Source organism: Periplaneta americana, chromosome 15 (genome assembly GCF_040183065.1).
Source record: "Periplaneta americana isolate PAMFEO1 chromosome 15, P.americana_PAMFEO1_priV1, whole genome shotgun sequence".
Lineage (NCBI taxonomy): Eukaryota > Metazoa > Arthropoda > Insecta > Blattodea > Blattidae > Periplaneta > Periplaneta americana.
The window spans coordinates 109,035,765-109,062,990 of NC_091131.1; the positions used below are offsets into that span (position 1 = coordinate 109,035,765).

Consider the following 27,226-nt stretch of genomic DNA (forward strand, 5'->3'; position numbering starts at 1 on the left):
AATTTAAATGCCGTCTCTAGCACAAGTCATAATTCAACTCTGTTAGTCATTACTCTTCTTGCAACACACTATCACCGTTTTAAAGTGCCCATCGTCTTAAAGTGCACCACCTCAAAGGTGGAATTCAACTATGCCAGGTTAGGAGTTTTGTTTAGTCTACTGTCCAAGGACAAGTCTTGAACCTCATAAATGATACCAATAAGGCATCACTCATGAGGAAACTAGGCCAGGAGATAATGGGGTAGGGTGGCCAGTTCCTTTCCGCCTCCATTTTGTACATTGTCGATTAGCTACATGTTACACTAATTAGACCAAATGAATATATAAAATTGTACTTCCTCCGACACATTACATCTAGTGAGATGTACGGTACTGTACATATCAGCCAGAACCTCAATCAGAGGAGTATGCTAGGAGTATTCTACATTTAATGCATCTGAGACAACAGCAATTATATGAACAAGACATTTATCGGTATTTTGCAGGAAAATCAGAAGGCTTGTGTAATTTTTGTTCAAGACTTTCTAAATACTGGATCACATCTGAACGTTTATATTTTCTAGCTCTATGAAGTGGTGTATCTCCGTTTTTAGCACGTGCATTATAATCAGCATTATTTCTTACTAAAAACTTAACCACATCCAGATGACCCCACATTGCTGCTATGTGGAGGGGTGTGTAACGTGTATCATGTTCCCACACATTAATTTTTGCCTCCTTCCATAACAATAATAACTTGACAATAGCCAATCGCCCATATCTAGAGGCAAGCCATAGGGGTGTCTGATGCATATTGTTGTGGTAGTTTACATCTAGTTTTCTTTTGAGTAAGAATTTAACAAGAAGCTCATTGTTAGACATTGCAGCACAACACAAGATATTGTTACCCTCATTATCGCGATCTAAAGTATGAGTGTAACGTATTAGAAATTCCACTATTTCTAACTGGCCAGATTCTGCTGCTCGCAAGAGCGCAGTCTTTCCTTTTGCATCACGAATATTGATGATAGGATTTCTTAGAAAATCTCTGTTTTCACCATAAATTTGTAAACTCTTGCATGTCATATATTTTACAATATTAAGTCTACCTTCTTCTGCTGCCAACATTAGAGGAGTACTAAGGTTTGTACTATCACGCCATGTCATATCAGAATTCTTTTCCTCTACCAGAAACTTAACTAGATCATAATGGCCATTTTTGGCAGCTATGTGTATCATATTACTTTTGTTAGAACCGTCAAATATTCTCAAAGAGATAGAACTACCACAATCTATTATGTATTCCACAAGTTCTTTGAAACCATGTTTGTTAGCCACTATTAATGCATCTTCCACATGCTTCCCATTTTTCATATTTTCCTTCATAAGTGACAACACTTCAGGGTGGTTAGTTCCACATTTTCGTAACAATAAACCCACAGCATGCCATGCTTCAATGCGGAGAGCTAATGTCAATGGCTTCAATCCAAAGACATTGTCTGAAATTTCAGTATTAGCATTCTTATCCAATAGAGCTTGTAACACTTTCATTCTGGCATCAATTGTTTCAGTCTCTTTTTCTGTAAAATTCATAACAGCCAGGAACACTGCAGTTCTACCACCATCATCTCTTGCATCTAAATCATTTTGATTTGTGTCTAATAATTCTTTCACTTTGCCTGGATCTTGATTTAGAACTGCAGAATGCACAGACATGCGACAGCATAGAAGTCGATCAAAAAAAACTCGTACAAGTTGAAAGTCTAAATTTAACAATTTCTCTTTCATATTCTCTTTAATTTTTCTGTAATTATCCTTATACCACAATGCAGCATAGAATTCTGCAAAAGTTTTATGCAGAAAAACGGGAATTCCATTAACACAGTCCATGATAATTCCCTTTTTCTCGTTACCTTTCTCAAAATCTTCGATAATACTGCTCGATTTCTCTACAACATCCAGAGTGTGATTGCTCTCTTCTGAATTAGTATCATATTCAAATTTCCAGTCTTTTTTGGGCAATAAAGTTAACAGAGCTGCCATCATATGATCTGTTTCAAATGTATCCTTCAGTTTTTTATAGTCTGCCTTTGGGCCATCCTTTTCCATTGGTATCTCATACTTCTCATAGTAAACAGTAAATTTTCTATCAATAAATCTTGTAAAAAGATTAACAAGGTCCACTCTTGATGGCAAATTACTAAGGTTGGACAAATATTTTTCAAATGCTTCTGCAATCAGCATGGACAGAAGAGGAATGCCTGTAAACTTTCTGTCCCTGTCATTTAAGGACTTCTTCGTCAATTTCAGCACCTCATCAGCAAAACTATCCACATCTGACACTGTTTGCCGAGTACCATTTTTCCCTCTCCAGTATTTCTTTAAAAACTCCTTCTGATCTGGTTCTGAAAAAGGCAGCAAGGAAAAAGACAGAGAGACCAAATTCTCTTCCACAACAGCTTTCCTATCAATTCTTGTTGTAACCCACAAATACTTGATATTGGTTTCTTGAAGATGCTGTAATATTTGATTTACTTTGTTTGCATACGTACAAACTTCGTCATATGCATCTAAAAATATACATACGTCATCCATTGCCTCCAATTTTTGTCTGAATAAAGGTTTAAAATATTCTGTGATTTTACAATTTTCCAAAAGAAAACTGATGGCATCTGGCATTTTGATATTGTCTGGCAGGTTGTTCAGTGCAGCTGATAATTTGTTGAGATTCAAGCTGATAACCCATGTTGTAGGAGAAGCTTCCTTAGTTTTGCTGGCCATGTGGTCTATTAACGTAGACTTACCCATTCCAGGCTCTGCGCTCAGTATTACAAACTGGTGAGGAATTTCCATAACGGAATTCACGTTTTTAAATACGGACGTTTCATCTAAAAGATAATCCTTTACTAATTTTACATCTCCTTTCGACTTCTTCCAGATGAAACAATTTCCATCGAAATCAAGCCAATGAACATTTGTATCATCATTTCTTGGTGCGAGAAAGTTTTCCTCATCATCAACAATCTCTATGATGCACTGATGATTTACTTCGTCTTGTTCCTCTTCTTGCCTTGTCTGTGAATGGTCTCTTCTGGGTGAACTCCCAGGATCTTGCAGACAATCCAACCGAGACGGGCTCCTCACAATAAGTTTTGGAGGATTTTGAGGAGTTTTGTGTTTCAAGATGTCATCCTTAACTCTATCTCTGAGCTCCAAACTTCGAGGAATGTAGTATTTATACGGATTGTTTAATGAATTTCCCACAGTGCAGCCTTTCCATACTTCTGTGATAACATCGGTATTCAATAAAGGTACAAAATTTTGTAAATTTCCCAGTAGCTGCTCGAGAGTAATTTTATGGTCTTGAAATGTCACATCTGTATTCAACAATTTCTTCTGAGAGTCTTTGTCGAATTCCTCAAAACTTACATCATCAACAATGCTCTGGAAACCTAATAAATTAGGACATGGACTAGATACAAAAATTAATTTCTTATTTGGATATTTACTAATATCTTTAGTCAGAGCATTCACATCTACACTTCCATCAGCCAGCACGACTAACAGCTTACACCATCGACCCCAAATGGCCTGCACCTCTTCATAGTGAGCTACAAAGGTTTTACTATTCACTAACAAATATGTCTCATCTGATTTATCTAAGCTCTGTTGCACCTTGAGGCAACTCAGAACAGTGCTGTTATCTGTACCATTGTTGACAATGTTGAATAATTGGCCTGCTGATTGAAAATTTTGACTCATATTATTCAGTACAGCAGTGTCAAACTTTACATCAGGCATATTTAAATCTGCCAATGTATCATTATTAATGTTAGCAATATAATGAGACTTTATCATCATCTTCTGCCAAAGATCACAATTTTGTTTGAGGAAGGGCATCTTTTTACTCTTAGGTTCCCACCAACTTTTCATTCCATTCAGAAAATATTTTAAATCGTTTTCATCTGCTTTCCCACATAAATTTTTCAGTTCACTCTTTATTAAGATTTCCAATTCTTCTAAACTTGCTTGTCCTGTGAAGAACCACAAACGGGACAAAAAGTTCTTAAAATCTGGCAAGTTATTAAATGATTCTAAAGTATTACGCAATTTTATCAATTTTTTTGTATCAGGGAATGTTTTATTTAAATCACCTGCTAACACTTGATAAGTTTTCAATACTTGTGCTCTATCTACACTTTGGTTCCCGTTAATAAAATCAGAAAGAAGTGTCTGATATGTGGATAAATTTTTGAAGTCCGTATCATCAGTATAAGAAAAACACATACCATCAGAATTCAGTAAAGGTGTCCAGGATGCATGCTCAGGGTTTTGAGAGCATGTTCTGTTCGTGAACATAATAAATTTAGCCTCATCAAATTCACCAAACTCTTGCTTCCAGCATTTCTTAAGATCATGATATGCTTTGCAGAGTTGCCAGACACTGAAGTCTCCACCCACTTGCCGGATCTGTGATTTTTGCAAAGTTTTTCTTATTTTGTTATACTTTAGTTGCAGTACAAAAGTATTATTCTCTGTTATCAGAAAAATATCATCAAAGGATCCTTCAACATCAATGTTGCTAGCAAGTTTGAAGTTACCTTTTGTTAATGATCTCAAAAACAGAAGGGAATTGACGTATATTTCAAAATGTTGTCCTCTCGTATCCACTGCTTCTGTCTTTCTTGTGTAGAATTCCTGTTTATTATCCTGAAATGAAATGTAAAAAGAGAAACGTGATTAAATTTCTGTACTATACCTATACGAGTGTAGACTTTTATTTGTATGATAAAATAATTTGCTTGTTAATTCGAATTTTTTTCAAATTCCCCTTAGAGTTCGAATTAAAAATATTTCACTGTATAATCAAAATACTAATTGTACCCTTTATTAATGAGATTAGTTCTTTTATTTATTTAGGTTATATATTATCAATATGAATGACACAGACATATCAAACAAAATAATTAAATTTTTTAAAGCACTATAAATTCTGTATTGAAACCATCACTGGTCCAAAAGCACGCCAGAATCTACACAAAAACTGACTACCAATAGAAGAAAACACTTCAACTTCCTTTGCTAGTGTTGAACTTGTGTATGCTGCATGATTCGATATTGTGAATGCAGGACAGACAGTAACACATTTACTTTTTTACATATAATAATGACGATTTCCACTAATTTGATTTTTTTGAAGTTATTGACTAGTGGATTACAGGCAGAAGGACATACTATACACGTGTAAACAAAAGCATTGCTCTTATCTGTGGTCAGTCACTGGTTCATTATATGGAATATGTTAATAGCAATGACCTTTTTTCTATTTGCTACCTTTCTATCACTATGAACCTTAAGAATAGAATTTGAATTTTTTTAAACATTTAATAAGTGAGGTTTCCATGAAATACTTTTGGACTTTATCTATTCAAATTGGACACTATTTTCGTTGAAACCAATTAAGTACTGGCTTGGAATTGTCCAAATAAATGTAAACTTCGAAAATTCTAATTAAATGTGAATTTTTAACATTAGTTTAAATAGGAATTTCAAGGAAATTAAACATTCGAGTTATCCAGTGTCGAATTAATCAATCTCTACTGTACTGTGATGGCAGACACGATTTAAGAAGCATACCAATATTCAACATGATGTAAAACATCAAGTCGTCTTCAGTACTGTAGTGGATACCATTACCATACTAGCTGTTGGATCTGAAGTTAGCAGGTTCAAACCTGGCTGAGGTATGGATTTTATGGGGGCAAGTCCTTTACGTGGTTTCTCCCAGGAAGAAGGTAAAGCTGCAAGGTCTATGTCATAGATTTACAGCACATAAAAGAAGTTTACCCTGATAGCTCTAATTCATATGCCAAAATATCCTTAAATGTAATGTTATTACACTACAACAATCCTCTTTTTACTGTAATGTAGCAATTCTGCCTGAAATGTTATTTTTTACAATATTTTCAAGTGAGCGGTTTTTTTTTGCATCTCATTGTATTAAAAAATAGGAAAGAAATATGTCACATCTTAAATCATGGCAGCGTCTCTCACTCCCTCCCCCCTCCAACCCTCAGCTTGCCTCAACTGCATATCTCCTTTCAATAGGAAACGTCTGAAAAGGATTACATTTTTACCTTCTTTGAGTTACAGCTTCTTTTTCCAATTAGTAATTTCGGATAACTTGTGAGGTACGTAATTCTTCCATTAAGATAATAGACTGAATAGCATAACAGTTCAAACACCAACAACTTCATCACAACTTTGTCACTGTGAAAGATTCCAATCTTGTAATATAGAAACTTACATTATTAATGCTGACCTGTGACCCGTTTTGATTCTGTTTGCCAGAAATTATCTGTTATGAACAAAGAAACAAATACATTATTTATTCTTAAAATTGCAGTACAGTGAAAACGTTCTCGAGTTGGTTTTTTTATACAACATAATTTGAAAAGTAATGTGCATCACTTTAATAAACGTGAGAGCCAGTGTAGTTGACTTCTATCTGTTTGAGAATTTGTCGTGTTGAGAGATGGGTTAACTACAGTTACATGATGATAAAATTGTATTATTTTACATTGCAAATTTAGAATGAAACAATATAAAGTTACATATACACTCAAAACTAAACTTACAAAACAACACTTCATCTCGTTGTCAGTATTACTCACTATTTTCAAGAGTTGAAATTTTCTTTCAGCTTCACTCCGTAACTCTCTCTCTATATTAGCCAATTTCTCCTGATGACCTGCTTTAGTCTCCAAATATGCTAACTTCTCTTCCCGAGCTGTAATCTCTTCGTCATTGTTAGAAAGTAGTTCCATTTGCTGTTGGATACAAACCAAACGTATTGAGGATGAAATCTATACATTTTTAAATAGCTATGATTATGTATACTGCCCGTGTCTCACATCCTGAACCGAGAGTTCCCTAGTGCTTATAACCACGCCTCTTAGGTCTGCTCGGACCGGCATGGCAGCTGCAGCGTGGCAGCACGGCAGCATATTACATGTGCGGAAAACATTATCCTATGCCACTGCAGGAGTTTTTACTGTTTATAATACTGGATACTGTAATCATGTTTACCACTATCGCTATTATCTCTGATGGAGATTTCTTAAAATGTATGTACACACTCGGCCACTCTTCGTTCAGTCTGGACAGCTGCTGAATTACCATAGGGCAGCGTTTCTCAAAGTATGTTCTGGGGTTCCATGAGCCCTATATGACTTTAAATTTTATTCCATAACTTTTTTTTTACTTGGTTATTTAACGACATTGTATCAACTACTACGTTATTTTGCATCGATGGGATTGATGATAGTGATATTTGGCGAGATGAGGTCAGGGATTCGCCAAACATTACATGACATTCGCCTTACGGTTGGGGAAAACCTCGGGAAAAAATCCAACCAGGTAATCAGCCCAAGCGGGAATCGAAACCGCGCCCGAGCGAAACTCTGAATCGATAGGCAAGCGCCTTAGTCGAATGGGCTACTCCGGTGGCTATTTTATACTTAGTGGATACTGTAAAAATATATAAATGTTACGAAAATATGAATCAATAATAACATGAAACCACCGATAATGATGATGGTAATAATAATAATAATAATAATAATAATAATGATAATAATATTCCAATAATATGCGTAATAACAATATGTTTAATGAATATCTAAAACGGAAAATACCCATAATACTCATCACTTTCATCACTGGATTCTCTGCATATGTGTTCACTAAAACAAAATACCGAAAAGACAAAATGCAGAAGTACAGTAGAAATGAGACAACAACTTTCCGCCATAAAACCAGTTTTTGGGCTTGAAAAGCAAATACATTCGTCCCACTGAACAGAATTATTGAGATACTAGCTTTCACTTGTCTATTAATTATTAAATACTAATAAAATATTACCAGGATTCCGCAGTTACACTTTAGATTAAACGGGGTTTCGCAGTGGAAAAAGTTTGAGAAACACTGCCATAGAGGAAAAACTTTACGGATGTGTACACGTGATAACCGTAATCGCGATTAGGTCGATAATCTCAAGTAGAGACTGTAGTCTACCACTGGTATTAGTGTTTAGTTACAGGAATTGATGAGAAGGACATAATTTGCTTCGTGAGGGGATAGCTTATACATTCGTTTGTCCATAGCTGACGAAAGAAATCCTGAAAAGGCCGATGTGTTGAACGCAGGGTAGTAGCACATGCGGTACCCAGGACCTCCCACTCTCCCCTCTGCATCTCGCCCCGCAAAGAAACAGCTCAGGAAGTGAGGCACGGGCAGTAGTGACATGCGAATACTGGGGACACCTATGCCAACTTCAGAGATGACTGTTGTTATCTGCTCTACAGAGCATGTTTACTGTTTGAGACCAATGGAGTTGATCTCTTCACGAAGACAATGCAGTAGGCCTAATTTCCCTTTGCTGAGATCCAAAGATAGGGATGATTGGCAATTACGAAAAACTGAGAAATGACAACAGATAATAGGAACATCCCAGAAAAACCTACTTCAAAACACACTTTGTGCATCGAAAATTCTATTTTTACTTGATATCACTCTATTTATATCAAATTGAAGATAAAATCTAATCTGTCTCACATAAGGTAGGCATTCACTCACCAGAAAAAAAATTCGTTCGGCGCTTTGCACTATTTTAAAATGAAGCATCGCCCACTTGGGCATAACGCCTCTGCTCACATTACCAGATTCCATCCAGAATTCTGGCCAGAGAATTCTAAACAGATATCCATACATGCAGTGATTGAAAATAAAGGTCATGACAATTATATTGATTGCAAGGCTTCCAAATACGATAATATTTAACACATAAATGAAATGGATGGCGCAAAGCTTATTTCGTTAGTCCAACAGTACCCCCCCCCCCTTACAAGCCATATGACCTTGAAGTTGGTGGGGGGGGGCTTGTAAGTATCCAATGAAACCAGGAGTTACTTATATCAGAGAGATCACAGTGGAGGTACCAGACAAAGAAGCGGCTTCCATCCAAAATCCAACCCAAAGGGACTCCCAGTTGAAGGACCTTAGCGGTTTCCCAGCTGGAATACCGCTACCATATATGGGCTCTGGCCTACTCAAGCCAAGGTGTAAACACATCGTGCCGAGGATTGTATGGCACTGGAGTAGTAAAATAATAGTGTCACTAACGATTTCTGTAGGGCACCAGGCAAAAACCCTGCAGTATTTAGCCTTCCCAATACAATCAAGGCTCTGTGTTGGGTGACCTTTATTTCCCCGGTGCTCGTGGGACTCCAAATGGATGAACTACATAAACAAGATTTGAAAACAAAGAGGGGTGACAGGGACACTCCAGTTGAGGAAAACCTATCACCTAACAAGGAAATGGGTATCACTGGCTCTTCTATAAAAGTTATCAGGGATGGCTAGAAGGAAATTGAAAAGGGTTAGGGACAAGGAGAAAGAAATTAGGAGCACTATGCAACCGGGTCCCTCTCCTCAACCTACCTGTAGTGGGAGCCAAGCTAGCCAAGGAACTTCTAAAAGAACTAGGACCAGTATAGACACACCACCTTCGGCTAAAGCTAAACCTGTTAAGAGACACAGGGTATTGAACCTGGAGTCTCCTATAGGGAAGCTCTGGCTTCATACAAGATGGCCATCTTTGGGGTATCTTATCCTGATGACAAGCTTGTAGTCGATTATGTCACGCATATTCAGGTGGCGATCCTGAGGGGGATAGATGAGGCGCAATCAGGCGAATCTCTACCACTCTTCACAACATTCTCACTTCAAGATGGGGGCCCTGATCTACCAATGTGAGAATCAGAAATCCTGCAACTGGCTCCAGAGACATCTAAATAGAGTTCAAATCAGGGACAATTTTGTTCTTAAAGTGGTGGAGACTAAAGACCTTCCCAGACCATTTAAGGCATTTAGGACCAGGGATCTAACAACCAGTGGTCCGAAAGTGCTCCTTAAACGCATACAGCTGCTTAACCAGGGGCTCTGTACAGAGCACTGGAAAGTAGTTCACAGGCAGACTGATTCTACTGGGCAGCGATTAATCATGATGATTGACCAGGAATCAGCTGCCAAAATCACGGACAAAGGACTGGCTGCTTTTACTGGGGTGGACAGGAATCTCTTTAAGATCCTATTCGATTTCAGTAAAAAGGTGGCTCAGGAAGAACAGGAGGCAGCAGCTTAGGAGGAGGATTCTCCGGAGTCCATGGATGTTGGAATCTGTGGGGAGACTTCAACTCAAGAGGCTGTCTAAGGTAAGTGTTTTGATTTGTTAACTAGGAGGCACGTCAATACAGTAACCTTCCCACTCGTCCCACAGCTAGCAAACCATATGTTGCGCGAAGCGACTGCGTGTACGTGATAGAGTAATGTCCTGGCATGGTGCATGCGCTAGCGGAACTTCTCGAGTGCTCTCAGTAGCTTTGTTGCATTGGTTGAAGATGGACGTTCCTATTCCAGCTCCCACAGCGTGTGAAATGCGATCAGTGATAAAGTTTTTGAATGCAGAGCAAAGAGGATGTGATCACTGTTACTAAAGTAAGATGGGCCAGTAATTCTTTTGAATCATATAAGTCCGCAGGTCCTGATTTGATGCCTGCTTTGCTGCAACCGGGAACTGACTCTTTACTTTGCAGAATCTATAGGGCCTGCCTAGCCTCTGGTTATATTCCACTGGATTGAAGACAGACCAAAGTGACATTTATACCCAAACCTGGGCGACCTAGCTACGCTGAGGCCAAGACATATCGTCCAATAAGTCTCTCCTCATTTCTTCTTAAAGCATTGGAGAGATTAGTGGATAGGCACATTAGGGACAAAGTACTGAAGGATTTTACTTTACACAAGTACCAGTTTTCCTATCTACAGATAAATCTACAGAAGCAGCGCTTCATCATGTTGTGTCATCTATTGAGAAGGCGCTGGCTTTTAAGGAAATTGCCATTGAAGCATTTCTAGATATAGGAGCAGCATTTGATAAAACTTCATCTGCAGTAGTGTCAAAAGCCCTTCAAGAGCATAATGTCCCTACACTCATCTGTAGATGGATACATTTTATGCTAGAAAATAGGCAAATTATCATGAGCCTATTTGGGGAAACACTAAAGGTGATTACAGCCAGGGGCTGTCCTCAAGGTGGCATTCTTTCGCCCCTGCTTTGGAATCTGGTTGTGGATCCTTGTTGCGGGAACTCAATGGGGCTGGGTATTTTACCATCGGATTTGCAGATGATATTGCTGTAATTGTTAAAGGAAAATTTCCTAATACAGTCTTCGAAGTGCTTCAAGATTGAAGCCTGGTGCAACAGAAATAAACTTTCTGTTAATCCCCAACAAGACGGTAGTGGTACCTTTCTTTTTGGTGAGAGGATACCCTACTCTTCACAAGTTATCTAGGACTCATCCTGGACAAGAGATTAACTTGGAAAAAGCATCTAGATTTCTGCATTGCCAAGTCCTACAGGGTTTTTTTTTTTTTTTAATCTGTAAAAGAATGCTTTGTAAGACTTGGGGTCTAAAAGCTAGGATTATATATTGGATATACATCACTATGGTAAGACCTTTACTCTCTTATGCTGCACTTATGTGGTAGTCAAAAGTTATATTAAGGAATTTAAGGAATTAGGACTGAACTTAAAAAATTGAAAAGGGCGTTCTGCATAGCAATAACAGGAGCATTTAGAACAACTCCCACTGTGGCAGTGGAAATGCTGATAGGTCTCACCCCATTACACATCTGGGTTGAGGCTGAGCCCCTCTTGGCATTTCATACAATCTGTTGCCAGACAATGGTGGCCAATATTGAACACTTGAATCATCTCAGACTCCCTTGGAACAAAGATGTTTATTGGATTCTCAATATGAGAACCGACATCTTGGAACCAAGGGTTTCGTTTGACAATAAATTCACTGTCACTTACCCAGAGTGCAGTGAATGGGGAAGTCAGAACCTGAGAACAATAAGGGTCCAGTCTGGTACATTGATGGTTCCAAAAACAAGTCAGGAACTCGTGCTGGATTATTTGGAAATGGCACCAAGCTTTCTTTTAGCTTGGGTCAACATGTCACAGTTTTTCAGGCTGAGATTTTTGTTATCTTAGCCAGTGCCAGGGAAAGTATTAGGAAGGGCTACAATCGTAGACATACATATTCTTATACTTTCAGATAGCCAAGTGGCACTTAAGGCACTTGAAGCCCCCTTGGTTAAGTCGAAACTGGTATTGGATTGCTACGAGTCCCTCATGATACTAGCTGAACATAACACAGTTCAACTGAAATGGGTGCTGGGACATGCAGGGATACGTGATAATGAGAGAGCAGATGAGGCTGCCAAAAAGGGAACCAAGATCCCATTCATAGGACCTGAGCCTGTGCTGGGACTATCTCTAAGACCAGTAAAGCAGGTTATCAGGGACTGGGCTCTCAAGAAACAAGAACTACTGGAACTCAAGTGAAGGCTGCAGACACTCTAAGACCCTCATAAGAGATTTTAATAAAAGCAGGTCAAGTGACTTGTTAAAATTGAGCAAGAACAGCTCCTGGGCAGTTGGATTCCTTACAGGACAATGTGCCCTCAAGAAGAACCTGAACAGAATGGGACATAATATCAACCCAGCCTGTGCTCGTTGTTCACACTGATAACATTTCAGTTTCTGAAAATAAAACAAACGGTAACCTTAACATATTTCATTCCAGTAAACTCTATTTCTTATTGATAATTCCTTCTAATCCCCTTCTACTAAAGTACTGGTAATATACGTACAGTAATATATTTTCTCCACAGTGAATACGAAATTAAATACACTTATTACTTATTCATTTCAACAATTAATTGCTTACAACTATTGGCATTAATTTGCCATAAATGTTATAGCAAGCATCCTATTGGAGGTATAGCCAGTGTTACGTTAATATATTCTTTCTGAAGGCATTTTTCAGAGTATGATACATTAAAATTCTCGAAGCTGGGAAATGTCATTTTGAAGTTAATTAAAATAACTGATTCCTCCTTGCGCAACTAGTTAAACAACACATGAAAAGTTCCTTGCAATAAAGGGACTGTTGACTATTGGATGTAGTCAATGTCTTCATCTTTACTTTTCTTATCAATAATTGCATTTCAAAGTACACTAGTACTGCACGGTGATTAGCATCGATGACGACTGTCCACCTCAAATCTTTCTGTCAGTCTTTTATCCACTCGTGTGGCCTCAGAATGGTGCGGCTGCCGCGCAACTGCCGTTCCGCAGACATTCCGCTCGTGTGAACAGGGCCTTAGTGTGTTTTGAAATTTTCTACCATACTTCGAGGGTGTGTTCTACTAACTTAGGATAAAATAAGTTCATGTGAACCTAAGTCTGTACACACTTCCCTCCCAAGTTGTAACCCTTACTTACTTAAAAATTGCTTTGAAAGAACCCGGAGGTTCATTGCCACCCTCACATAAGTCCGCCATTGGTCCCTATCCTGAGCAAGATTAATCCAGTTTCTAACATCATATTCCACCTCTCTCAAATCCATTTTAATATTATTCTCCCATCTACATCTCGGCCTCCCCAAAGGTCTTTTTCCCTCAGGTATTCTGACTAACACTGTATTTCTGGATTCATCCATATGTGTTACATGCCCTCCCATCTCAAATGTCTGGAACTTATGAACTAAGTCGCATGAAAAGGAGTACAAAGGTAGGAGATTATGACTTACCTCTACTATATCCATCAACTTCTTTTCAGCTTCTTCTCTCAATCTTGTCTCCATTTCAGCTCTCTGCATTTCACTCTTCACTATATCTTCTGTCTCTTCCAGACTTTTCTTCAGTTCATCTTTATAAGCAGCTAAGGATTGAGCTCCTGAAGTCTGCAATTTACAAAACAATATAAGTTACATTTTCCAAATAGTAAATGAAGAACAGGGGAGACTTATTCTACGGATTTTGTTTTTAATTAATTTTCCTGTTATTAAAAGGTGTGTAGTAGTTACTCATGCTGTGCTCATTCACATTTATTTATTAAAATACCATATGATATGTTTCACAGGAAGAACAACTGTTTGTATACATATTAGTGCAATGGAATAAGTTAAACTTCCTGAAGAAATACTTTCACTCATGTGTTAGGAACATAGTTAAATAATAATATTCAAAGGCAAGGAATTATATCATAGCTGCCAGTAAATCAATGTATGGTAAGAGAAAATTGTAGACATTTTAGAATAAGATGTGAAAAATGAAGGCCTAAATAAGATAAAACGTATTTAATATACAGTAGTGTACAGCCTAGGCCTAGACACTAGTACACTAGTCCCTATCACTAGTGAACAACTGAAAGCAACAACCCTCACCCTTTTGTCCACAGGTGTATAGTCGTAATTATACAGTACATTCGTGTAGTATTGAGTGTTGAGTTCAGTGCACATGTGAAGTCTCAGAAAAGAAAAACTTATTTAGTGGGTGATAAAATCAAATATTTATCAGGTGAAGAACGGGGAATCAAGGGAAAGTTTATAACATGAATGCGGCATTCCAGAAGGAACAATCAGAAGGTAGATGAAAGAAGGATATAGAAGTTTTGTCAATTTGCAGATCGCCTTTCAATATATTTCGACTAAGCAATAACATGGGGTGCTGTAACGCAGGATGAAGTAAGTTCCCCAACAAGCACGTTATATTGAGCTGATATTGTATCTGTAATATCGTCTATTTAGTAACTTGCTTCTCTATTCATTTTTACATCACTGTGTGTTAACAACACCTTCCTTAGTTTTAAAGCAACAAGACACACAAAAAAGTGTCGTTATGTTCAAGTAAATACAAAACTTAGCACTTTATAATTACCTATTAATGTGAATTAAAAGTTGTCGTAAACGCAGGGTCGAAATGGATACTTAGGACTATATTTTATGAAAAGAAAAATAAGAAAATTATTATAATCTACTTTTCAGGACACTATCATATTTTGTGCTTCTTCTAAAGTAAAGGTCGATAGAAAACCATACTTTTAGAGCAAAAAGTCTTTAATTTTGTGTATTTACATTATCTTATAATATAAAATGACTTCATGGTACTGAATATGAACAAGTCAGTTCAGTATGTCAAGAAAACAAAACCCTCGAATTAAATTCTTCAGCAATACTCCAAATACTTTCTCTGTAGTTCATAATCTTTAAAGTTTTTAGTTTCTCTCAGTGTAGTCCCGATCTGGAGATCCGATCGAGGGACTGTTTTATCTCCGGAACATTTTACATTGAGATTAACCATCATTGTTAGTGAAAAAGAGTGGGGCTGTAGTAGATGTTTTTACAGCTTATGTAGATACCTCTTGATTATTTATTAACTCAATCTAAAGGATTGAAGCTACTTCACCATCACTAGGTGAATACCTACGAGGGTTATTTAAGTATTGATAGATATAGAGGAAAAGGATGGAGGAAATGATCTCCTAGGCCTTGCGTGCTCTAATACCATCAGAGTCGAAAAGAACAAGAGTTAGCCAAGGGAGGCTGGATAGGAAAGAGCAAAAGGAAAGAAAAGAGAAAGAATCAGTCTCGGTCATAAGCCCACCAAGCTGACCAGTGCTGTTTGGTGGGTAGCCCATCCCGTTAGTTCATTCTGCATAGGCAGAATGGTAACAGCTGCACCATGAGAAAGTAGGGATTGAAGACTAGGTTATTGTTCAGGCCGGTTCCATTAAGTCCTCAATATGGGCAATTAATGGGTTTCCTTATTGCTAAACAGGCAACATCTTTGGGGCCCAAACCTATGCAAACAACTTCTTTAACCAGCAAATATTCTGCAGTTAATTCTCATCTAACAAACTTATGGCTTTCTTCTGATAAAGGCCAAGTACTTCAAAACATTCAAAAGAAACCTAATGATTTACAAATGTTCCGCAACATTCGCAGACACATACAAACTTTCTTAGCAAGAGCCAGGACAGGCCATATTATCACTCAGAAGTATCTTCATCTTGTTGACTCTAGTTGTTGTTGCTGGTGCAACAATAACGAAGAAGATTTGGAACATACCCCTCTTAAAATGCCCTGTCACAAACATCCATAGAACTAATCTAAAATCTGCAATCCCTGCAACCTTGCACAATTCTCTCCGATATATACTGAATACACCTCATCTTTTGAATGTGGCTGCTGAAATATACAACCAGCATCGTGCTTTTTACCCATCATTTGTAAGAAGAGGAAATTCATAGTGAAACATAGTGGAACACGTGTTGTCAGCAAATAGCTGGATACGCTATGAAGATATATCGATAGGTAGATAATCTTTAAAGTAATTATCATAGTATTGAAAATGAAAAACCATCAATTGTTACAGTTTTAAGAAATGCTATGACGCAAATTAAATTTTAGTTATTTCTATTTGTGACTCGCACATTTACTTGATTACTAGGCCCAGGGTTCAACTCCACTCCCGCAATAATGAGAATTATTGCCAGTATTATCGCTATAAAATGAAGGACTGTTGGTTCAGTTTCAGTCATTGATCGCTCACATATGCGTCTTCTGTTCCAACAGCCAATGCTGGAACGCCACTGCTGCAATGTATTTCCCATTCTTTGATGGGTGGTCAAGCTCTGAAACAGAATAACATAAAGCAGTGTGTGTTAAATTTAGCATAAGGAATGCAATTCAGCAACTTACTGTATGTGAGTGGTGGTGATATTCCTCATTAAGCTCTTTGGATTATGTTCGAATCTAATGGATTCCTGTATTGTTGAAATTTCAGTGTTATTTTATGTTTCACGCTTCACTAAGCAAAATGAGAATTCAACAGGACCTTTTAAAGCCGTAATTCTGTATTTAGAACCTGCTAAGATCTTGTTGGCTGTGTTTTATTTTTTGTTTATTTATTTGGCACTGTACAATTTTCGAGGGCTGGATTCAGGACCGATGGATCTTCCTGACAGCCCTGACAGAGCTATGGTCTGTCCCAGGAATCTGTGGAGTAGAAAGACGAAATAAGACCTGTGCGCAAATGGTATGTGGGAGGGCTAGGATCAATAACCACTCTGGGGTAAGGCATCGGTTGAAGGAAATTGTCAATCCCTTGCAGAGAGGGGATCATTTCTATCTGAACACTCTACCACGAGCATCTTACCCCTTAGCGGCCTCGAGCTGATGCTACCCACAATACACTGTGGCACAGATAGACTCCACTCCCACATGCGCTGGTTCACTCTACAGATTCCTAGGACAGACCATAGACGAGTACCTGATAAGTAGAGCCTGGATTTATTTGGTTGATGCACCTCCTGGTTGAACGCATCGGATGGCTGTTTATACTGCCTGATCATTCAATGGCTCTAGAAGTAGCTGTATGTTTGTATTAAGTGATTAAAATACGCATCGGATGACTGTTTATACTGCCTGATCATTCAATGGCTCTAGAAGTCGCTGTATGTTTGTATTAAGTGATTAAAATACGCATCGGATGGCTGTTTATACTGCCTGATCATTCAATGGCTCTAGAAGTCGCTGTATGTTTGTATTAAGTGATTAAAATACGCATCGGATGGCTGTTTATACTGCCTGATCATTCAATGGCTCTAGAAGTCGCTGTATGTTTGTATTATGTGATTAAAATACGCATCGGATGGCTGTTTATACTGCCTGATCATTCAATGGTTCTAGAAGTCGCTGTATGTTTGCATTATGTGATTAAAATATTACTTTGTTTCGCAACTCTGAATTGCTCAGTTACAAAAGCCTCTATGTGACAGAATTAAAAACAGTTTTCAAATTAAAATTGCAAATTAATTAGTGGCAGGACATTTTATGGAACTTATAAAAGTAAATTAATTATTTTTGTGTTTAAAAATTTGCTGGAGACCATGATCTATTCATATGCTACCATTTTTTGGTGTTTACAAAAAAAATATATATGAACTTTTCAGATAGGGACTTTGGAACTAAGCAGTTCAATAGAAAAAGGAAATAGTCACACCTGTCACCTAGTGAATTAGAGTCCCAGGAACTTGCAACTTCAATACTTTCCGAGAAAGGGTTTTTGCCGAACAAAAAAACCAGAAAACTTTTTCTGTGTGGAACTTCCTTACATTATTAAGGAGAGGTTTCAGGAATTGATCCACAAAAGTTTCTGCACAAGTTTCTGACGATATTATTCATAACACACTTCAGTATTACACACTGGCACAAAATAGGTAGAATAATGCTTTTTTTTAGTTTGAAGCAGACATATAGATGAACATGGTATATTTGCTGCTGTCACCAACAGTTGGAATTATGAAAAACGCTATTTCAGTGAAAACATTGTTAAAATAATCTTGTATAAGCAGCCATTGGATGCGTTCGAGCAGGCACAAGTTTGTAGCATTTTCGTTTGTCATCACAACATTGTGTTCTTAGGAAACTGTTTATCATTTGTCATTTGGAATGTTGTGCTTATAAATACGCCTTGAATTTTGCGGATTTGAAGGAAGTATGTGCTATTTGTGGATTAAAGAAGATGACGTATCAAGTGGGGAAAAAGGAATACTTCCAACATATTCTTCTGTTTGAGTTTAATAGAGGAGCAAAGACAGTGGAGGTGCCTCGAAACATTTGTGCCATGTATGCGGAAAATGCCATCGAAGAAATCACTGCAAGAAAATGGTTCTATCTTTTCAACATACAACACCCCCTACAAAAGTTAGTGTCCATCCCAAAAGATGATGTTATGCATCTGGTGAGATGAAAAAGGCGTCATGTACTACATTATTTTTTAAGTTTTAATACAAGAGAGCAGTGTCATTAAAGTAGTTAAGTTCTAAAGATAAAGAATGGTTCATCTCTAAAAATTTCTGAAATTATTTAGTTATACACTTGCCAGTCCTGTTTGCATGAAAACAGAGAGCAATTTTAAGGCTAGACAACATTTTAGTTTTGATATAAAAGGACAATGTCATTAAAAATGTGTGAAGTACTTGCTCTGAATATTGTACTTAGTTTAATTGAAAGTGTTTTAATACTTGAATGGGTGAGTTATGAGAGGAACTAACTACACTTTGTGTGATTTTCGGTAAATTGGAAAAAATATATCGGAAGGTTAAATGTTTAATGTTTAGGTTTATTTTATTTTTCAGACTGGTAAGGAAGGGTCACTGATATTAAAAATTGAATATAAATTATAATTTTGTATTTTACTACAGTTAGAGAAATAAATGAATGAATTGTAATTAGTTCCTTTCAATTCTACATCAAAGTATCAGACAATAAATTGGCACTTCAAGTTACTTCATTGTTATTTTTGCAGGTATAAAATTAAATTTCAACATCTGAAATAATAATTTAATTCAGAGTGCAGATAATGAAGTTTTAACTGGAAAATAACCTCTGTCATAATAAATATCCTTACAGATATATCCTGGAACTGTATGAGGCATTTTGTTGCAACCTCTGCCATCTTTTGCACTGGAGTCTGAGACAAAAGTGAAAACCATTATCTGTGGTATACAGTGAATATTCATCAAATATTTTCTACAAGCTTCTAAGAGTTTGAGTCTTAACTTTACCTAGAAAGTCTAACTGAACTTATGTTTCTTCAGAATATATGCCAAACAAACCTTGAAAAGCTAAAAAATTACACTTTGAAAAGGTAGTATGGTTTACTCCTGCAGATACACATTAATTTATTTGTCACATAAATGCAGCCAGTATCAAGTCAGGTAATGTAACTTTTGGAATTGAACTAAATGCAACAATTAGTTCCTTTCTTCACCAACTCTAAAGAAGACGTTGTAATCTAGTAATCTACTCCCCTATAAGGTTGCCATAGGTAGTTCCTTTCATTACTAATCAATTGGGCTATCTTGAAAATATAAGAAACAATGGAGGGATTCCATTGTCATGGGTATGACAGATGTACAGTTTCAAATAATTGTAAAATATACCAGATTCAATTTTCCTGTTTCAAATTATACAACTTTAAATGCAGCTGATTGTATTATGATAACTGCAAACTAATTTTTAAATAACTGTGTAAAGGTAAGTTATTAATTAACTGAAAACTGCGTGTCACAGGTGTGACCAAATTCGGACACATACACACGTACTTACATCTTTCCAGGAAAAAATCTGTGAATGAACTGATGGTATGTGAACAATTTTCGTAGTACAGTATATTGAATATTTAATGCATTATACTTGAAAATATCAGACAAAAGGGTTCCTAATTTTCAACATTATAACATAATTTCTACTGTTACGGGTGACACACAGCAATGTCACGGTGTGACAGGTATATATCTATTGAAATAGTTAATGGAAAAGCAATTTAAAATAAATGTTAGTGATAAAAAATAAGTCTAATGTAGTTTCTGTTCTATTATTTATTGAAAAAAAAAACAACTTAATTACTGACACAAAGAAAGTAATATTAATTAACATAACTACAACTAAATTCAAATTTTTTTATAAAAGAAAATGCCAATAATAAAGAACACTAATGTAAGAAAGAAATAAAATAAAAATATTACAGCTGCATGATCATGTCTGTACCATCTCTTGAAGCAGACTGAATTGCGCAACATTCAGTACAAAGACGGCTTCGCTATGCTCATTACCGTGTGCTCTATATTATGAAAACGGAAGTTACTTTATGAATAGCCCTTGTATTTCAGTGGATCGAAGTCCATACTGCTGAACGTAGATGGGTAGACATTAGCATTGTGCATTACACGTGTTATGTTCGGTTCAAGTTTGTCGAGTGTGGTGAAGTTCGATATTTGCTCATGTTCGCTCTGCAGAAGTAGGCCTGTAGTGTTTGTTCCACTTTGTTATATAAATATTCGCTGTCCTCCACTCCCACTCCTTGATATTTTAACCGCTTAAGGATTTGAGTACAGATCTTGCAATTAGTTTTTCATATGAAATAAGACGATGTTTGTAATGTCTTCGTTGCCCCTCTCATGTTCGAAATTGCAGGACACTAAGAAAAAATCCCAACAATCTAGCAGATATTCAAAAGTAATAATATTATGGGAGTACTTTAAGTTGCTGCAGCTGTAAAACGAATGCTATATGACAAATGCAACTAGTACTATGGTATGATTTAATTTTATATGTATATAAAATAACATCAGCCCTCAAAGTATTAGGTCATGTGGCCCGTTATGGTCTCAAAGAAGAATTGTCCCTCCAGAGTTTCTTGGGATGGCCCAATGATCTCTTTCCTTGAGAGAGATAACGAAGCATAGCTCTTGGGATTCTGTATATGTCGTCTTGTTCCTGCAATAACTCCTATGTGCAAAATATAAAATCTTTCAGGAGGAAGGATTTTCGAAACAAGATATATAATTACATATAGGAGATTTTATTATTTGTTGTATCACTATTTAAGTTATTTAATAGAGCAAAAATCTGAAAATCGATAAATATGTCACATAGGAATTATTGCAGGAACGACGATGATATTCGTGGAAATATGAAAAAGTAAAAATAATAGTATAATATTGTAGAATGGATCAAGGACTTGGACACTAAATTATAACTTGCTTTAAAAAATGAGTATCGTACAGAAATACATTTTTAAGGAGTTGTCTAGAATTTCCAAATTCAGAGGTGTCATTTAGGGGACCAAGGGAACAACTGTCGGCTCCAAGTTTAAAATAATTTAGTAGGCTTAGTACTATTAAAAATGTGAGAACTCTACTCGTAACATTAAAATTTACCGCTTCTATATACACTTGCGAAATAAAGGACAAACTACCGGTAGGCTTAGTTAATGGCTTTGCTCAAATGTTATAAATTAAAGCTTTTCTTTTATTAAAATTAAAATTTCTTTATCAATAAAATTATGTACATTTGTTCGCACCTACAGTCAACTGCAAGTGCATTATTGTACAGTGAATTACATACGGTTAGTATAAGTTTGATAAGAAGTTTAAAACTAGGCCTGTTTGTGAAAACTGGAAATGTATTGTAGTGGGGTAAACTTAAACATAAAACAAAAATTATAAATAAACTATGACAAGCCCTATTTGTGATTTAAAATAATAAAAGATGCTTAAGAAATGGAGAAAAAAGTAATTAAAAACAGATTCAATGCATCTATATATTTAATTTGAACTGTGGCGAAAAATTTTACGAAATCTATACATCCTGTGACGTTGTGTGATGTCTCAATTGAAAGCTAATAATATTAATATTGCGGGAAAATCTAAATGCTTTGTAGTGAAGTTCATAAAAAGCTTAAAATTGAAAAAATATGTGTTTCCGTCGCAGTTTTCAATCTCTGTCAAGCAGCAGAACTGCTGCAGGCCACTAGTCTGAATACTTATTTTTTATTTATATATGTAACTTATTTATTTTTAGAAAGTTTACTCGGTTTACTATAAAGAAAATAGCTCATTTAAGTAGAAAAAGAGAGTAGCCCACACGATATGCCCTATCCTATAAAGTCTTCCTTAAAAATCTTGTCCCCTCAATAACTGAAATGACACCCCTGTCCAAATTAGAATAAGAAATGAAACAATAAAGGTAAAATGGAGATGGTTAATAGAAAACAGTTTCGACGGTAAGTTATGGACACGTCATGAGAACTAGGAAGAAAAGACCGACAATGAAGATTTTTTTTATACCAGGACGATTGAAGAAAAGGAGAGGAGGACCATTGGAACAAATTGAGGTTGAGCCCTTGCACTTTGCAAGTTAAGATATTTCATTACATTTCTCATAGGCACAAAACGTATGCATATATAATTGTTATAAAAAAACTAGCTTAATAAATCACTCCAAACAAAACTGAACATTATTAATATGACTCAATGATGATATAGGCTACATTTAATGGTAAATTCATATTCAGTATTCCATATAAAGACCTAATTCGAAATAATTTAATTATAATTTTGCGTTTGGAACATTTCCTTTGTCTCGATAAATTTAGGTAAATTTAAACTAGTATTGATAAACAATGTCTTTACGGATTTGGTAACACTGTTTCAGCGCAGTGCAACTCCTTTCAAATTCATCATGTTGAACCTCTCACGTGATTACGTTTATACGTTGTAATTTTGCAGGTGTCAGAATTTATAGAGTACACTTCTGTTCTCCAATGGAAAATATTTCGGTAAGATTTAATTACGTATTATTAGTTATTTCCGGTATTTATTAATTAAGCTCTGTATGATTTAGAATATTATGAAAATTTAAAACCTAAATACTAGTACTCTTTTCATATTTAACCGATTGTGGACAATGCTGTTAAATATTTAGTAGTAATAGTATAACCTTAAATGCAAAGGAATTCCCTCTCACACATAATATGTATGATATAGCCTATATGTATACCTACATATTCGTATATATAGTTTCAAAAATGTTTCATTCCTAAATTACCAGTATACTATTTTTTAATTGCTCTCTATTTGAAACGGCTATGGTGATTCACGGTAATGTGTACGGTACTTAAATCGTTTTACCACAAATTTGGTCCATGGTAAAATATTAACTTTAACTCAATTTGTATTATATTTTTGGTCCAGGAAAATACTAATCTTTTACGAAAACACTCGTCCTTTATTTATCTATTTATGGTACTATCGTGGATCGCTGTAGTTTAGCCTTCTTGTTTTCGCTATACTGGAGAATTAGCACGGTCGCTTTGAACCGTGCCGTTACGTTTACCACCAAATTTAAGTAAATACACAATGTCACCAACATAAGAACATGACGTTGGTGTGTGGCGTAGTTGGCGGGAGGAATTTTTTCTTTCTCTGTCTACCTCCTTCGTTCTGAACATTATTGAGAGATAGCACCACTGTTAGCGACAATGTGTATTTGCGTAAATATTGCGAGTAAATTATGACGAGTGCCTTAGATGAAAGGCTCGGGACAGAAACAGTTTTGCTGTAGCGCATGCGCGAACCTCTCATGCAGTGGGAGCGTGATCCTTACTTGAATTTATTTTTGCGTGTACTTGCAGATTAAATGATTGAGATCCCTTCTTGCTCCGGTTACAGGCCTTGCATTTACGAAGGTTATGTTATGTTAGGTTAGGTTAGGTTAGCTTAGATTAGCTTAGGTTAGCTTTGGTTAGGTTAGATTAGCTTTGGTTAGGTTAGGTTAGTTTTGGTTAGGTTAGCTTAGCTTTGGTTAGGTTAGGTTAGGTTAGGTTAGCTTTGGTTAGGTTAGGTTAGCTTTGGTTAGGTTAGGTTAGCTTTGATTAGGTTAGGTTAGCTTTGGTTAGGTTAGCTTGATTTCATTCGTCCATGTAGTAGTTAAAATTATATAATATGACAGTTTTTGATTCGTAATATTGTTAATAAATAATAGGCCTATAATGTAAGCGGTGAATAATTTCATGGTCCCTAAATTTTTTTTCGTAAAAGGCTAGCTATTTTTCTATAGGCCAGAAATAAAACAGCAACGCTGTCATAATTACGTACTTTACGCTTTGGCGAACATTAACCGGAAATTTACTTTCCGTCATTTTAATGGTATTCTGTGAAACACACCTTTTTTCCTGTTAATTTCCTTGTGATAATCTAGTTTACTATCTTATTACATCTTCATGTTCTCTTAATGCATTCAAAAATCGCCGTTGTACTACATAAAACCTTGAACTTGACTAATGGAGTGAATTATTTAAGAATATAGTCGCGAATTTGACTACCACCATTTCGATTATATTTTGTTTGATGCGGCTCGGTACGGCCCGGTGACTAGTGGCCAGCGAGTAGAGTCGACTATCGATGTTGGTCTGCCGTGCGTATTATCCAGTTGTTCCCTTGTTTTATTATTCTTACGGTACGAACTTATTTTTCCATTTTTTTTTTATTTTGGATCAGAGTTTCCGCACAGTTGGTGTTATTTTGGTCTGTCACTTATTTGTTATTCAGAAAAAGAATCTGTCCGTCACTAACACGGAAGTTACAAAAATACAAAACAGCTCTGTCAAATGTGCACATTTCAGTTGCTAAAGAAACTTACTCAGGAAAAATTCTATTTCAATGTTTCGATTACGGTATATAGGAAATTTTAATAAACACAAAGTAGGCATATGAAATATAATGGAATTTTACGAGATGGAAAATCTTGAGAAAATTACGAGTCTAAGTTTAATACAAAACCAGTTCACCGCTGTAAAGTAATGGTTAGCATGTCTGACAGTGAAATGAGTGGGCCTGGGTTCAAATCCTGGTTGGGTTTTTTTCCGAGGTTTTCGCTCAACCAATTGAAGAAGAATTGCTGGGTAACTCTAGGCATTGGACCTCGGACTCATTTCGCCATCATTTATTCATATATCATTATCGTAAATTCATCTTTACCATAGCCTGGGTTAAGTTCATGGTGCAGCGTGCTATATTTGTACATGAGTGTGACTGTTCAGCGACAAAAATCATTCACAGAACAAGTCTTAGGCTGTGGTGCAAGCCTTTGGGCCCCTACTTCGTAAAAAAGGAAAACAAACAAAAACCAGTGAACAATAAAATCGTGGTACACCATTTCGTAGCACATTTGAAAGAAACTGGGATTACTTGGAAAATGAGAAAATTCTCTTAGAAACAAAATGTGAACAATGTGAAAACTATAATCCCATAGTTAGATTCTTAATTAATCGACCTGGTGTATTATATGGTCAATGTTCCGAAATATCATCCCAAATTGTGTTCTTTCTCATACAGCAAGATACTGTCTACCAGACAGATTCCCATGCTATGCCATTACAACTTCAGTACTATGACGTCAATTTTGCACTGCTACTGATTTATGGAGGGGATATGCAATACACGAATATGTATTGCACAATGCTAGTAGGTATTACACAACAGTGCATCCCTTCATGTAGACGGATTAAAGTTAATCATAAACAGATTGCTGACTTCCACCCATTCATTTCAATTTGATTGCAGCTAAATGGGATAGCTATCCCCTCTCCTTTCCCTTAATCTTGAGTCCTCCATAGGCGGAGAGAGAACAGTTTCCTTGGGGGGGGGGGGGGAGGCAAAGCAAAACCGATATAAAAAAGTTATGGGGGACATTATTTACCTTCTCCCCCATTATAGCTTGACTGTGGTACAGTATATCGGAATATGATCATTTAATAAAAGTATTTTCGGAGGGCACATTTCTTACAGTGATACATCCATATCCGCGATGTTTTGGACCGAGTTGTATAATTAGGGCTTGAACTGTAGGTCTACTACAAATTACAATAGGGCATAACTTAAAACAGTCTCCTTATTTTTCTCTGTCATACACAAACACATGTATACATCAATAACACTAAGCAACAGTGCTAACAGAAACTTTATCTGAAGCTTACCTTCCTGAAGATATCATATGAAATGTAAATTCTAATTATTTTACTTCATCTCTTGTCTTTTAAGTTTACACATTATACCGGAATCACTTTCCTTTTTCTGCAGTATGTTATTCATATTTCTCAAAGAGGCGGCCTGAACACCTGCAGACTTCTAACATATGAGTATAGGCTCTTACAAAAGAAACATTACAGTGCTTCCATTTCTCAAATGAGGTATAGAAATTCTTAAACATTCCGAAATTTAAAATAAATATTTTACGCCTAGTCCAGACACATGATCTGAAGACATTAATTAGTCAATTTAAGCACAGAAACTTAATCATAAACAAAAGAAAAAGAAAAAAAAGAGTTCAGAAAAGTTTGGGGGGGGGGGCAGTGCCCTCCCCATAACTCCGCCTATGCAGTCCTCGATCTTGTCATTTATCTATCACTTCATCTGTCACTCTAACCTTGTCATAGTCCTCAGCCACTGTCACTTTTAGCTATCCTCTCATCTAAACCACTCTTAACTTCTGACAGCCCTTGATCTCCTGTCATTTAGTAGAACTGACCCCTAATCTAACCCACTCTAACCTTGTCACAGCCTTCGGCCTCCTGTCATTTAGCTATTGTTTTAATCTATTTTTCTGATATTGCCACTACTGTTACTGCTGTTGCATAGTGGTATATAATGGTACACCTGAACTTACCATTCAGTCGAAAACCTTTATGACATTTAATGATTTTGTGTTTCATTACAAGAATATGAGGAACTTTAAGGATATTTGGTCAAATACTATGCAAAGCACACAAGTGAAACTACTGGTATACAAGGTAATGGCAGTGCCCATATTAACAAACAGATGTGAAAACTGGACTTTTAAATTGCTCCAATAAAAAAAAGTTAGAAGTATCTGACATGAGACTTTTGTGGCCTATAAGTGACTATACTCTTTTGGGAGAGGGAGAG

At 36.4% G+C, this 27,226-nt stretch overlaps 1 protein-coding gene across 3 annotated transcripts in view; it reads right to left on the bottom strand.

Moving 5' to 3' along the window:
* Positions 1-238: 238 nt before the first annotated feature.
* LOC138715263 (uncharacterized) overlaps positions 239-27,226 on the bottom strand; it is a 37,657-nt gene continuing 10,669 nt past the window's right edge. Inside the window, exons 2-6 of one of the 3 annotated variants that reach the window (XM_069847991.1) lie at positions 16,385-16,585; positions 13,701-13,853; positions 6,654-6,809; positions 6,287-6,337; positions 239-4,689 (exon numbers count right to left, since the gene is read on the bottom strand). In XM_069847991.1, the coding sequence (XP_069704092.1) occupies positions 469-4,689; positions 6,287-6,337; positions 6,654-6,809; positions 13,701-13,853; positions 16,385-16,564 (4,761 nt within the window). In that variant the 5' untranslated portion in view covers positions 16,565-16,585 and the 3' untranslated portion in view covers positions 239-468. The remainder of the gene's footprint in view (positions 4,690-6,286; positions 6,338-6,653; positions 6,810-13,700; positions 13,854-16,384; positions 16,586-27,226) is intronic. The other 2 variants (XM_069847992.1, XM_069847993.1) reach the window with 2 other exon arrangements.